The 15018-nt window shown below is 44.6% G+C and overlaps 1 protein-coding gene across 2 annotated transcripts in view; it reads left to right on the top strand.

The window, feature by feature from the left end:
* The window catches only part of LOC308077613 (partitioning defective 3 homolog), a 669238-nt gene that overhangs the window by 478086 nt on the left and 176134 nt on the right, over nucleotides 1–15018 (top strand). For both annotated transcript variants that reach the window (XM_080418368.1, XM_080418367.1), the window contains exon 16: nucleotides 708–897. In XM_080418368.1, coding sequence (XP_080274494.1) covers nucleotides 708–897 — 190 coding nt within the window. The remainder of the gene's footprint in view (nucleotides 1–707; nucleotides 898–15018) is intronic.

Raw genomic sequence — 15018 nt, 5'->3', positions numbered from 1 at the left:
GGGAAGTGTTTTTCAAGATGACATTTAGATCATATCAGTGTTCTGCTGTATGAGAAATATTGCATCGAATTGTGTTTTAATAACAAAATCATGTAAATCTAAAATAAGTAAATAAATATAGTTTCCTCCTCGACAAAGGATTGGAAACAATGGATGATTGTGAATCAAGATAAACATTAAAAAAACATATGCGTACAAAACCAGTTTCGATTAGATTTTTTGTTTTCATAATGGTTTAAAGCAGGGGTCTTCAGCACACACACAATGCACCTGACAACCGGTCCTTTACAGTGAATGCTGGGTATTGTAGGATCAGAGAGCAAAGCACGTGTTCAGATTGCAATAGAAAAGTATCTCAGCTGGTATTGGCATTGAGTGACACAGTTTGTATCACACATTGACTTAATAAAGTTACATAGCCTCACTATGTAACCTTTTTAAAATTAATAAAATGTAATGTTGTCCAATTTGCATGGTAGAGTATGTTAATACAATACAACGTATACAATTGGGGTGGTTGCATTTTATCTCCCATTTCTTCTATTGAGACATTTAGATCAAATCCGGGGGAGAAGCGGATAGTTACACAGTGCTGCTTTAAGCATTCTTTTAACATAACTAAAATTCCTGATTTTCTTCCTCTTTTTTTTCCTCTTTAAAATTTTTCGTAACTTTTGTTATGCTCTTTTGCTTGTTCTCTCCTGCAGGTAACTACCAGCTGTCCCCGACGGTAAACATGCCTCAGGACGACATCGTGATGATCGAGGACGACGGACCGCCGGTGCTGCCCGCCGACCTCTCCGACCAGTCGTCATCGACCAGCTCCCACGACGACATGGGCTTTGTGGGGGAGAACCCGGCGCCCTGGGTCCACGACCTGCCCAATCAAAATGAATGGTGAGCGGATTCACTCTGCAGCAGGACCTGCTGAATTATTCATCCTATGATGGACCTCATGCATGAGGTATATCACGAGGTGTGTGTGTGTGTGTGTGTGTGTGTGTGTGTGTGTGTGTGTGCACGCGTATACACACACACACACACACACACACACACACACACACACACACACACACACACACACACACACACACACACACACACACACACACACACACTGAATAACTGTGTTCAATAATGGATGCTCCAGTAGGAATATGTCAGACAGTAGGGAGTCCAGGCTCCCCTCCACTCGTTTGGGGATTTCAGCGTTGCATGGGGCTCCATTCAGCCAGAGAAGCCTTGGCTCAAAATGCCTCAACATGTAATATACATAAACCTTGCAGGCTTATTAGTATTATGTCAGAGGGGCCAAGTGTCTTTAGGGCCCCATAGCAGAGGACCGAGCAACCCTAAAGACATAAAGCCAAGGAACCAACCCCCCTGCACCCCACCAACCACACACACGCACACACACACACACACACGCGCGTTGGTGTCACTATACTTGTGAGGACTACAAACATTTTAGGACGGCAATTTTACTATTTTATAAATGCCTTATTTTTGGCCCATTTTTTTTTTACTCTAATCCTAAAGCCAGAGTTAGACTTACTGTCGCTGTGCGCCGGTGTTGAGAACTGAAAATAGGCAATGTACAAGCTCACAGGTGTCGTGCTGTGAGCTTGTAGATCTGCTATTTTCGGTACGCAACACCGTGTTTGCAACCAAGTGTAAATCAGGCATAACTACAACCCCAACCACTAAACCTAACCTCTAAATGCCTAATCATAACCCTAACCTAGTGGTTCTCAAACTTTTCAGGCCTCGACGCCCCCAACTGGGGACCCCCCACCCTGACAATCGCTCGGAATTGAGTTGAGGTATTCCATAGTTTGAGAACCACTGCCCTAACACCAACCTGAAGGTTTTAGTCTAACTCTTAACTCTAACCATATAACAACATTTCTCTTGTGAGTGACCATGAGTGACAATGTCCTCACAATTTTGATTAATCACATTCTACTATTGTGGTGACAATTGGTCCTTAAAAAAAACTGCAAGAGTAATACCAGCACACATCCGTGTACGTACAAACGCACGAGCACACACACACACACACACACACACACACATGTGCGCGCATGTGCAGAAACGCACACAAGCACGCGCGGCAACAAGCACAAACACACCCACACGCACACACACACGCACAGGCACGCACATCTTTCTTTTGTTCCAAGAAACCTAAGAGGAAAAAGCCTCTTATGTCATTTTCTACATGATTGCAGTGATCATGGTACAGCCAAGTACCGCTGAGGATGACGCGTCCAATCATGTCCTCACACTTTCTCCCATGACAGCGGTTTCAACGTGGGCTGGGAGGGTCCGAGCAGTCCATCAAACGTTCCGTTCTTTCTTCCCTACGATCCGCTGGATGGACAGATAGACGGATAGATAATTGATTTGTCCCTTGTGGGGAAATTGGTTTGCAGCGCAATCATAAAGCATTTCATCACAAAATTTCACCACTAGAAGAAAAACAAAAGAAACAAAAGAAAACATTGTTAGGGACCAAACATCTGTTTTTTAAAATGAAGCCAATAAGGAAGTGCCGAATTCCCTGCAGTTCTCATTGATGGCCTAGCTAGCACGTGCAGCTATTTCCCCCGCTCTGCTGGCTGCAGAACAATTACCACGCCACGGAATTTGAGCGTACTTTACACGTCATAAATACTTAAATACGCTTTCAGACACTAGTTTAAAGTATTTTCAGGCGGGGGTCTTCGGCCAAATACATGTTAATTTGGTTTGACAACCACTGCTGTTGTTGAATTTCATAATAACATAACACAATGCCTAGCCTTTTACTGGCAGTTTCTCTTAGTTTTAGTCTTTTTTCTGTGCAGCAGACGATGCAACACTTTCAATAGAAGCACAGTAGAACATTGGGAGCGTTTTGTTGTGGACATTAAAAGATAGCAGATTCTTCAGAAAGTGCATTCTTTGTTGTGTCCTTTAGTGCTTATATGGAGTTTAGTCCACAGGTCCCATTTAAGCTTATATGACTGAGCACAATGTCAAAGTAGTTTGGCTCCCCATTCATAGTGTTAGAGGACTGCAGCTTTCTAAAAAAAAATCAATGGACATTTCCTTTGTTTAGAGGCGTTTAGGAGAAGCTTTGGCTTTAGTCGAGACCCATGGCCCGTGAGCACCTCCATCACATGTACTGTAGGAGGATCACCAAGACAGTAAGTGCTGCATAGACAGATGGATGAACTTAAAGAAATGTCTTTTAGGAAAGTGCTAGTGCAAGAGCCGGTGTATAAGATAAACAATAAAGATGATAAAACGCATCCCGAGAGAGGGAGGGGGGGGGCCTGTGCGAGTGATCATTTTGGCAGAGATTGATATAGCCTACTGTACCTACTCTGACCTGCATTGCTACTCGTTGTGAGCTTGTAGAACGGCTATTTTCAGTTTTCTTTTCTTTCTTTAAAGAAAGAAAACAAATTAAACCAAAACTAATTAACTCATTTAAATGTGTGTGTGTGTGTGTGTGTGTGTGTGTGTGTGTGTGTGTGTGTGTGTGTGTGTGTGTGTGTGTGTGTGTGTGTGTGTGTGTGTGTGTGTGTGTGTGTGTGTGTGTGTGTGTGTGTGTGTGTGTGTGTGTGTGTATATATATATATATATATGATTTTTTCAATATATATTTGTTTATCATACCCAGAATAGGGACTGAAAGCGGTTAAACTGATAGTACTGATATTGTAACTTAAAAACTAAGCCATACTAACTTTTTGTATAGTTTTATACTGTACAGTATATTACAACAAGTAAGACGCGCGAACGCGGGAAGCGAACGCCAAAAAAATAAAATAAATCATCTAAAAAAAAGTAACCAATAAAAAAATATATAAAAAATAGAAAAAAATTCTGCGTTAACACATTGACCGCCGGGCCCGTAGTTCTACGGGCCGTTAAATCCAACGCTTAAGCGCCGATCCCGTAGCCTACGGGCTGTGGTGCTTTTTCCTTTTTTTCCATTTTTTTTTTTTTTTTCCATTTTCCGGTACGGCACATTTCATTGTAACACCACCGGAAACAGAATTATTTGGGATCCGGTTTTGACGATCACGCCGGCTCCCATTCTAAAGTCTACACTGAAACGCCATTTTCTTCGATTGTAGTTTTTCTCCTCGCTGATCACTGTTTAACATAAACCGTTCTAACTCAACAATGGATGCCCCGTTTGACACGTGGTTTGGACTGGTAGACACAGGGAGATGTCCGCGATGTTTACAAACAGTGCACAGATCAATCTTAAGGATTTTAACGACGTCTATGGCGACGTGAAAAAAACAAAAAACAACAATAAAACGTTGGCACTGGTGAGTACATTATGAGATTAACCTCTGGCGGTCAATGTGTTAAAAGGAGCATCTTAGAAAAATACAAATTCACAAAAAAAAAACTTTGAATGTTTTTGAACAATTCAACAAAGTGTTTGAAGTGCCTGTTTCACCCACTTCCGGGGGGCGGAGCCAAAATCCGAGCCCGAAGTATTTGTTCGTAGACCCCCACTTAGGGGGGGTAGAAAAAGTTTCGGAGCGATTCGGGCACTTTTCATTTAACATGGGGTTTCAATGGGGAGTTTTTAGGAGCCTTCTCCGGGGCGTGGCTTCCGGGGGAAGGGGCGGGCTTAAACGCAACCTTGACAGGTGTGTTCAGTTTTCAAAGACCTTTCATTTGATGTATGGTACGTCTATATTGGACATTTACTTGGCTGCACACAGCGCAGCGGCGCGCCTTCCGCTGCGTTCGCAATAATGGTGTGTGGTTGTCCCCCAAATCCCAAGGCACATCTGGATTTGGCTCGATTTGGCCACACTCCAGTGCGCCTCGGCACACCGTTTAAGAACCGCTGGTCTAGAGACTTGATAGGTAAATTACAAGACGCTGTGTGTGTGTGTGATCAAATGAAACCTCTCCACTAGATGTTCAAAGCTCTTCAGGACCAGTGATGTCAGTGCTATTGGAATGAAGTCACATATGGTTATACAATTGCAGCTGTTTTCTATCGAGTGGGGGATCTTGTGACCTAAAAGTGTCAGTTAAACACTGTCACTATCTGTTGAGCACGGTGTTTTTTTGTTGCCGCTCTCCGAGTGACAAAAGAAGATGCAGAGTTGGTTTGCCATTTTCTAGTTCCTCACTACCATGCAGGGCAAGGGTAGGATATCCCCTGTTGGGCCCGTAACACTTGCCCTAGCCTTGACGACCTTGCAGGCTTATGCAAAGGTTATATTGTAATTTAGAAAAGCATGTTATTGTAGACCAGTGGTTCTCAAACTTTATCATGTCAAGGACCCCCCAAAATGATATTTATTTGGCCGCGGACCCCCATCTCAAATATTTTGTTCCAGGGACCCCCCCAGAAGCAAAGATTTGAGTTACAAATGTTTGCTTTAAAAATATATATATTCAAAGGTTTGTAGAAATCGTAACGATTTTCGCGCTATGAGCTTGTAGATCTGCTATTTTTGAATAGCCAAAGTGTAAAAGGTTAAAGTGGTTAAAATGATTGTGATGCTATACTAACACGTTTTGCTCGGGACCCCCCCTGGAACCCCCCCCCCCCCCCCCCCACGGACCCCACTGATGTAGACAGATGCCAGGTTAATTTGTTGACTTGGCATCCCACAGTTTGTATAGTTTCAATGTACAGATTATAAATTTGTTCGTAAAGCTGTATCTGTCTTTCTATGTCTCTGTGTGTCTCTTCTAGCAGTTTTAATCCTGGTTTCTGAATTATGCGTTTCTTTAACCACATGCACCGTAGCGTCCCTTTTCTGGGCATGTCATAAATAGGCGGACATTTGGAAAAAAATAGTAGCTCTACGAGCTTGCAATGTTGTGAGCTTGTAGATCAGCTATTTTCAGGGAAGAGATTTTGTGTACAGGGGGAAAAAGGAAGGGACCGTAAGTTTAGACAAAACAAAGTATAGACCCCTGGGGTACCCTGGTCAATGAAGTATATAGGGGTTTATTTGATACACTTACAGTATCATTCGGATAAACGTTAAATGGTCTTAGTATAGTAGATGTCATGTCTACACAGAAATGGATGTACTGAGACACTGCTACGAGCTGATCATTAATATCAGGATTATTAACGTGCGGTGGAAACATCCCTGCAATGCCATTAGACTGTCATACCATGCATTGACGGCCCTTTTGTTGAGGCTTCTCTTGGCATGCATGCTCAGGTCACGACAGACGCTATATAGGACGGAAAGAATGGCACATACTGACTGACGCACTGCACCGGAGGGGCGTTTTTATTCTTAGAAAGGCCAGCCGCGAATGGAAACATTCGCTTAATTTATCCCATTCTTCCTTTTATTCAGCCCTTTTATTCTTCCAGTCTCCTTGGAGAAGCCTTCACTCTCCTCTCTCTCACTGTCTCCGTGTCTGCTCTCTCTCTCTCTCTCTCTCTCTCACTCTCACTCTCTCTCTCTCTCGTGTCTTGTTTATTATGAATTAGTGGATTTGCCCGGCATGCCTGTCCATGTGATGTCAGAGGTTTTGCCATACTGGATGAGGTCCAGACTCGGAGCACATGACGTTCCTTCACTCACACCCACCCGTTCACTGAACATGCATGAGCACACGCGCACGCGACGTACACACATGCACACACGCACGTGCACACAAGTGTGTTGTGTGTAGGACTGCCTTGGGTTATTGTGCATTATTCATGTCTCTGGAGTCCTAAACAAGGCAACACACACACACACACACACACACACACACACACACACACACACACACACACACACACACACACACACACACACACACACACACACACACACGGACAAATCAAGCAGACGTTCTCTCTCACTCAGACGGTCACAGCTTGCTGCACCAGTTAACCCCTACTTTGACGTATGACAAATGGTAAAAAATAGCAGATCTACAAGCTTGAGCTTGCTGAGATCTGCTATTGTAGATCTGCTCTGTCCACTATTTTTTGAACCCGGATGCCGGGTTAAAAGTGATCACTCACGCACACACGTGCGCGCACACACACACACACACACACTCACACACACACATACACACAAAGCATTGCAACAGGCATACAAAGATGGTTATGGAGATGCGGTTCTTCCGGGAGATACTGTACCGGGACGTGTGACTTTTTAATTAAGCTCTGGGCGCAGTGTGGCGGGGGTCCTGTACTTATTGAATATGTATTGTATCTGCAGAGCCATGGATATGGATGTTCTCACCTCTGGCTTCCCCCCCATCTGCCCCCAGTATTATGCATGTTTCCTCGCTCATGGGAGAGCCCCTGGCCGAGGCTAGGACCACACACACACACACACACACACACACACACACACACACACACACACACACACACAGTGACTGCATACCGAATGCCCAGCAATGCACGGTAAAGAATCCTTTTTAATTAGGCTCGCAGCTCTCCTGCCTGTCCTCGTCACATTGTGAGCTTGTAGATCTGCTACTTTTGCTGCTTTTGAATTTTAATCCTGAAAACTAACTGTTTTGGACGTGTGAGGTTTCCAACCATGGGGCGGCAGTGGCTCAGGGGTAGAGTGGCCGGTAGAGCGGCCGGATGGCGACCGCGAGGTTCCCAGTTCGATCCCGGGCTCCCCCAGAGTTAGTGTCGAAGTGTCCTTGAGCAAGACGCTGAACCCCTAATTGCTCCCTATCAGCAGGTTGGTGCCTTACATGGTTTCCTCCGCCATCTGTGTGTGAATGGGTGAATGTAATGCAGAATCTATGTAAAGCGCTTTGGATAAAAGCGCTAAATAAATGCACCATTTACCAACCGACAGAGACAATATGCTATATATATATATATATATTGAAACATGAATTTTGAAAATAAATCTTCAGAAAATGGGCCTTTTAAATGGGCCTCAGGTCTAAATTGGTTAAATCATTTCCTTTCCATGGGTTCCAAACAGTGTTGTGGTGAAGGATGGGACCCACACGTTGGCGTGTTGTAGGGGTGTCAGGCCACAAGATGAATGGTTTGTTTGGGAGGCTGGACACTCTTCCTCAATTTTATACATTGCACACGCCGAGGAAGGGCGTCTTGCCCCGAATTGTCCGCGTGGCAATAAATAGGCAATTTGGAGTGCTGTCCTGGCCCTTCTTTATCATTATTAACTACTATTAGGAACCAGCACCCAGTTTTCAAGTTAGAATCATGAGTCGAGTGCATCGTATCTCATTTTGTTTGAGAGGCAGAGAAATCCCATCTCACACCAGGCGCATTAATAAAACGGGCTACTTTTTTTGCCGTAACATCCCTGGCCGCCGGTATGTGTACGCACACGTGTGTGTGTGTCTGTCTGTGTGTGTTTATTTGTGTACAGTGCGGTAGTGTTTGCGTGCTCATGTTTTGGCGTCGGTAGATATGGAGCTGTTTTCGTCTGTGCCGAGTGTGATTATGAATTCATGGAGCTTCTTCCAGTGTTGATCCAGTTATCATGTCTCATATGAACATAGTACACAACCTTGCCTATAAATATTACACTCCCTGCAATTAAACTCCTGCTGAAACGTAAATAAATATATTGTGTTTGTCTTCCTAAACGTAGCATGTTGAAAATACGAAAAGGGCTTCATCCATACATTTTTGCTCTCCTCTTTCTTTCTTTTTTTCCCCCTTTGACCTGTGACATCACTTCCTTTCTTGGTGCCTCACTCCTCAGTCGCATGTCTCAAATCTAAAGCTAAACAGGAAGGCCCACGTCGGAATGATTTACAATACAACAGATAAGACTCGGTGGGAATTTCCAATGAGATGTGTGCGCTTGTGCGAAAAAGGAATCTAGATGAATTACTCAGGACTGCAGAAACCGTGGAACCCACGATGTCAGGAGCGAGACGGAGCATGGAATCATGGGAGCTCATTAAAGACGCAGCCTCTGGTTATCTTGAGATCTCTCAAAGTGATGCATAAGGAATGCGCCTCGTCTCCAGTCTCCACCTGCTTTTTGGTCACGGAGAATGATGAAGTGCAGAGACGCAGTTCCCCCCGTACAGAGGTACAGCTCACCTCACTTTACCGTTCCATTCCAGACCTGAGCCACTTGTCAACAAAGATGGATGCTTGTTGTTTGGATCTCTCACCACCGTGGTGCCTTGGTACAGGTGCACTGCAAAGATGACAAGCTTAACAAGTGATTATTTCTTGCATTCAGACTTTTCGGGCTGCTTTCAAGATATTTAAGTCGCATTATTTCACACAGCATTGGCAGGTGTTTTGCTGGTTTTCAGAATTTTGTGTTGGGTCATGATTATGTGACTTGTTTTTCAAGAAACATGAAGTAATCGTGAAATGTGAAAAATAATGTTAAGTGTCTTTAACCCATTAAGACCTGAGATTCCGAAAACATTTAGACATTTTTTTAAATATATTTATATATATATTCAAAGATTTGCACACATTATCCAAAAATAGCAGATCTACAAGCTCGTAGCGCGGCACTCGGTGCCGTGCTATGAGCTTGTATATCTGCTATTTTTGAATACCAAATAAATCTTATAATGACACAGATGCGTTCCCGGATTGAATGGGTTAAACAAGTCCTGACGTGAATCAAATGAAAATTATATATATATAAAAAAACAAGATTATCTACCAGTGCAGTGAGATAAAAAATCTTGAAACAAGCCTGAAAATCTGAATGTAAGCTAGCTAACCGTTTCATCGCTAACTTCATCATCGCTATAACTTTTTTGTTTCACTGCCTCAACAATCTCGCCCCTCGCGGCATGAATATTTCCCTTTAATGACTACCCCTATCTAATCCTTGACGAGGAGCCGTCAACTCTTTCTGAACCCCGATAACAAAATATTTTCAAAGTAGCATTTGTTTGGCAGCATCCAGTAACAAGACAAAACACAGAGCAGTCGCTCCGTGACTTTGTGCCAGTAGCCAGAGGAGTTGAGACCTCCTACAGTGGTACAATGAAGTGAATGATGCAGCTTTGAAGATGAGAAGCCAGACAGAGAATCTTGTGTGAGAGCCTCTTTCGCTACCTCTCTGATTGTTTTTCTCAGCGAATTGCAACATTCTTTTGTCACAGTCCCGTGTTTACACACACGGGGAACAATGTCAGTGCCACGGTGGCACTTCAAATAGATCTGCACTTATGCTTGTTTTCCTTACTGTAGCTCATTTTTACAAGTTAAGGCTCTTGCGCACAAATCATTTTGTTTTTCAAAAGAATTTCAGAACTTTTCCAAACAAAATCAAAATAATGCACAAAAAATAAAACTTTTAAGAAATAGTGAAAATAGCTGATCTAGCTAAATGCCTAAATTGTAATTGTAAATCTACAAGCTCGCAAGGCATTGCATCGCGTCGTGAGCTTTTGTAGATCGTCTATTTTCACTATTTATCAAATAGAGCTTAACCACTTAAACCCCAGCATCCGTATTGTGGGGAAAGCTTTCGCAGAAAATAGCTGATCGACAAGCTCACAACGTTATGAGCTTGTAGATCTGCTATTTGCAGCAAAAGCCTTCCCCACAATAACAGAAAACAGAAGGGACTCTGCTCAACTTGAGCCAGTAGAAGCCCTAGAGGCATAATCTACTACTTAATCATCAATTCAAAATGAATGGGACCATAATTTACAAAACGCGCTTATCATGGCAATTGAAAGTAGATGGCGTGGTAATTGTTCTGCAGCCAGCAGGGGGGAAATAGCGACACCTGCTTGGCCAATAATGAGAACTGCAGGGAATTTGGCTCTTCCTTATTGGCTTCATTTTAAAAACCGGATGGTGGCCGCTTGAGAGAAAAAGTTTGGGAAGCCCTGGTATACACCTTCTGAATCACAATCACAAAATACTAGGCAGAGAAGGAGATACAAGTAAAAGTGTGTGTTTCTATGCTCTGCTCCGTGTGTCTCTCCACACTCCATATAACATATTTTTAAAGTATTTTTCAGCTCATTAGCTCTCTCTACCAGAGTTCTTAGTAGCCCTGTATATTGTGTGTGTGTGTGTGTGTGTGTGTGTGTGTGTGTGTGTGTGTGTGTGTGTGTGTGTGTGTGTGTGTGTGTGTGTGTGTGTGTGTGTGTGTGTGTGTGTGTGTGTGTGTGTGTGTGTGTGTGTGTGTGTGTGTGTGTGACGCGTGCATGTGTGTGACGCGTGCATGTGTGTGCAGGCACTCATGTATCCATGTGCACATGTGTATGCTTTGCGTGTCCGTCAGAGGCGAGACAGGGCGAGGTTGTGTGTGTGTGTGCGTGCGAGACGCGTGCATGTGTGTGAAACGCGTGCATGTGTGTGAAACGCGTGCATATGTGTGAGACGCGTGCATGTGTGTGTGTGCTGGCACTCATGTATGCATGTGCGCATGTGTGTATGCTTTGCGTCAGAGGCGAGACAGGGCGTGGGTGTGTGTGTGTGTGTGTGGGTATGTGTGGGCTGGGGTATGGATTCTGAGTTGACATCCTATTGCCTGCTGTAGACCTTTTGATCTGTCTCCTCCCTTTGAACCCAGGAGACAAGAGAGAGAGATCAGACAGACTGACTGACAGACAGACAGGAAGATATGGAGACTGAAAAAGAGGAGTTGATAATTTAGACGCAGACTATAGCCCTGGTTTCAATTTCCTTCCATCTCCTTTCAGGGATTTTTTTTTTACTTTGTTATAATGAAACCCTTTTGGTGGAGAGGAGGATGTCTTAATCCCAATGCATATACTGTACTATACCAGCCAAGTCTGTTCGCTTGGCTATATTGTGTTATTGCTAGTTTTACAACTCTGAACAGATGCCATGCATTGAATTGTTAGTCTTTAATAAAACTAGAGGTTCGGGTCGCTACGCATAGAGTAACTTGATTGTCTTGTATCAGTGTTCTTAGTGTTTTACTTTGGACTAAATATGTGAAGTTTCTCAGCCAATTAGTTTTTAGTTTAAATAAGAACATTTACCACATTGACAGAAGAAAATTCCCCTTGCTGTCAGTTTGGGGCCTTTCTCTGTGTCACATTGTGGACAAGAACCAGCCTGGTTTGCCCGTCTATGACTGCCGCACCGCTCCATCAACTTCTTGATTCATATTTTAGAGATCGTCATTTAAAATAAAAAATAATTTAGCCTTCACTGCTAGGAGTGGCCTGGCTGGCCTGCCACAGTGTGACTGTACAGGGTTTACTCAGTGTCGTCATGGGCTGGATGCTGCTGACAACATGCCAGCTCTCATTAAACTGGCACACAGAGAGAGAGAGTGAGAGTGAGAGAGTCCCTTCTCGTCATTGTCACAGGTGGGTACATCATTTTCTCAGGCAGCTCTGACACTTTCTGTCAAACTGCAGAGATGGGAGAGGATTGCACACACACACACACACACACACACACACACACACACACACACACACACATGCGCACACACACATGCCCGTAATCTGCACGTAACCCCCTCAATCTCATGAGTGTTTGGATACACACTGGCTGGTAAACAATTTCCCGCAAATTAACATATAAAGTGGAAAAAAGGGCCCATGTGGACTCGAACAAACAAACTATTCCTTCCAAAAACAGGAGAGAGAGCGAGAGAGGGGAAAAAGAGGCCTATCCGCCGTGCAGACTTTAAGCTAACATTCCCGACAGCCACTTTAGTTGATTCCCTAATAGTCTCACAAGTAGTATCACAAGTGCTCTATTAACTTGTGTGTGTGTGTGTGTGTGTGTGTGTGTGTGTGTGTGTGTGTGTGTGTGTGTGTGTGTGTGTGTGTGTGTGTGTGTGTGTGTGTGTGTGTGTGTGTGTGTGTGTGTGTCCAGCTATTAGCATAACTACCCGCAATTTGTGTAAAACATCCTCTGTGGTTCACGTGCATGCAGATTTACACACGCGCGCACACATACACACACACTCCTCCATGGTGCACTTGTCCATTGAGGTCGTAGGTCGAATCGGCGATGCTGACCAGTGCCATTTCACAAAACACCCACATTTAAACACCCCCCCCTCGCCCCCCCCCCCCACACACACACACACACACATACACTCACAGACACACACTCATTAGCGTCTAACTCTTCCTTAAATGCTAATTGCCCCCCTTTCGCTTGATGAATATTAAAACCAGCATCTCGGTGATAAGGCGCTGCATACTGTAGCCTAGCGTGTCATACATGCTAACATTTACATGCTTATCACGCGTGTGTGTATGAATGATGACCATCTCCTGTGGTGTGGCTTGTGTGTGCTCTGGTCTTGACCTAACTCCTTAACCCACTGTGAACCACATCAGACCCCCTGCCGGGCCTCATTGTGACAGGGAGTATAGAAGAAACAGCAGGAGTGATGCCAAACTAAACAGTTAAACACACACACAGCCAATGCACCCCCCCTGCACACGCACATCCCATGGACCTTATTCTCATGGCGTCCATTTTGCTCTTACATTATTATTAGCCTCGTTCGCAGCCTTTACTCATCTCCGACTCCGAGGAGAAAAAAGCCTGGTCACCACCTAATGCAGAGAGTGTCTACAGGGGCAGGACTTACGTCGTATGTATTTCCCCCGCAAACTACCCTTTTTGACCAGTCACAACACTCGTTTCATTTACGGACAATGTAAACACATTTGTAAAGCCTCAATGTATAATTTCCTAGGGCGGTACTAGCGCCAAATTCCAGTACTGTGGTTTAGACACTCAGCTAGCCGGCTAGGTCTTGCCCAGTGTGCATTATTATTATGATGTGATATGGTGTGAGTGCAAAATGGATGTCTCTTCTCTTCACTCTCGTGCTTGCACTCGCCAGAAGCAAGGTGAGAGTCTGTGGACCCAAACTCAATTAAAGCGCCCCCCAAAAACACAACAACCGGGGGAGAGAATAAACCCTGACAAAAGGACCCACCAGACAAAGACGTCTGTATTGATCTCCCGACTTTCTAAATCTCCCGTTCTGTCTCTCTCTCTCTCTCTTTCTGCGCCGTCGACTTACAAAATTGTTGCAAGTCACGGCTGCAAGTCACGCTGCTCCTGTGCTGTCTGAGGGTGGTGGAGGAGGCATTTTGTGCTTCCCTTTCCATCCACTTATGGGGAAACATTTTGTGGGCTGCAACCGCACGCACCCTTAAAATGGTAAATGGTCATTCTGTCAACTCCGGGTTGGGCAGTTGACATGTTGGTAAAATTTTGGTAGCACACAGATTTCAGGTTACATGTGGTTATAAAGTCTCCAGCCACGATTGAAATGGCCTCAGGGTGTAAGTTCTGCCTGCCTGCTAATGGCCCCCATACAGTTTTGTCCAGTGCCACTGTGACATTAGCTTGCGGCGGTACAGTAGCTATGTAGACAGCTGTTATAGCGACATGGGGAATTCCCGTCTGTAGGCCCTTACCGTATACGCTATACCAGTTCAAGGCGGAAATGTACGGCCCCATGCTGCCGCCTCGCTGTTTTTTTGTTTATTTAAAACAGAATTGTATAAGCTAAAAAGACGGAATGGGATGGGGGGGGGGGTGTTCATGCTTCCTCTGAGCTGGCAGAGAGAATTGCACCACCGACGTGTGCCTGATGGCTGTGTGCAGCCCACTGCCAGCATGGCGGTACAGGGGTGTGAAGTCAGCTATCGTCTCCCCCCCTTTTTTGGGGGGGAGAACCTCTGCCTTGAACCTCTCGTTGCTTCTCTTCAAAGTTTGTCCTCCAACTTATTTATTTCTCTTTTTACCCGTTTTCTCCCCAATTTATAGTCATTATGCCAACTGCCAATTGATTCCTCCCCAAACACATTTCTGTGTTGTCACTGCTGTTGTATCCTCACCTGCCAGTGAGGAGCCCCCACCGGGAGGATGTAGAGCCTTTGTCCTACTCCTCCCGCCCAACACTCCCTGCCAACCTGTGGGAATGCGTGCAGTGATATCACCCTCTCCCGTCCGCCTTCCGTCCCTCGAACACGGGCCAATTGGGGTTAATATAGATAGACGCTCGACAAAGCCGGATATACCACGGTGGATTCAAACCCACAACCTCCACGGTGGTGGTGGGCAGGCAC

The sequence above is a fragment of the Gymnoscopelus braueri genome (assembly GCF_963280865.1).
Source record: "Gymnoscopelus braueri genome assembly, chromosome: 21".
Lineage (NCBI taxonomy): Eukaryota > Metazoa > Chordata > Actinopteri > Myctophiformes > Myctophidae > Gymnoscopelus > Gymnoscopelus braueri.
This window is presented reverse-complemented; position numbering and strand designations above follow the sequence as displayed.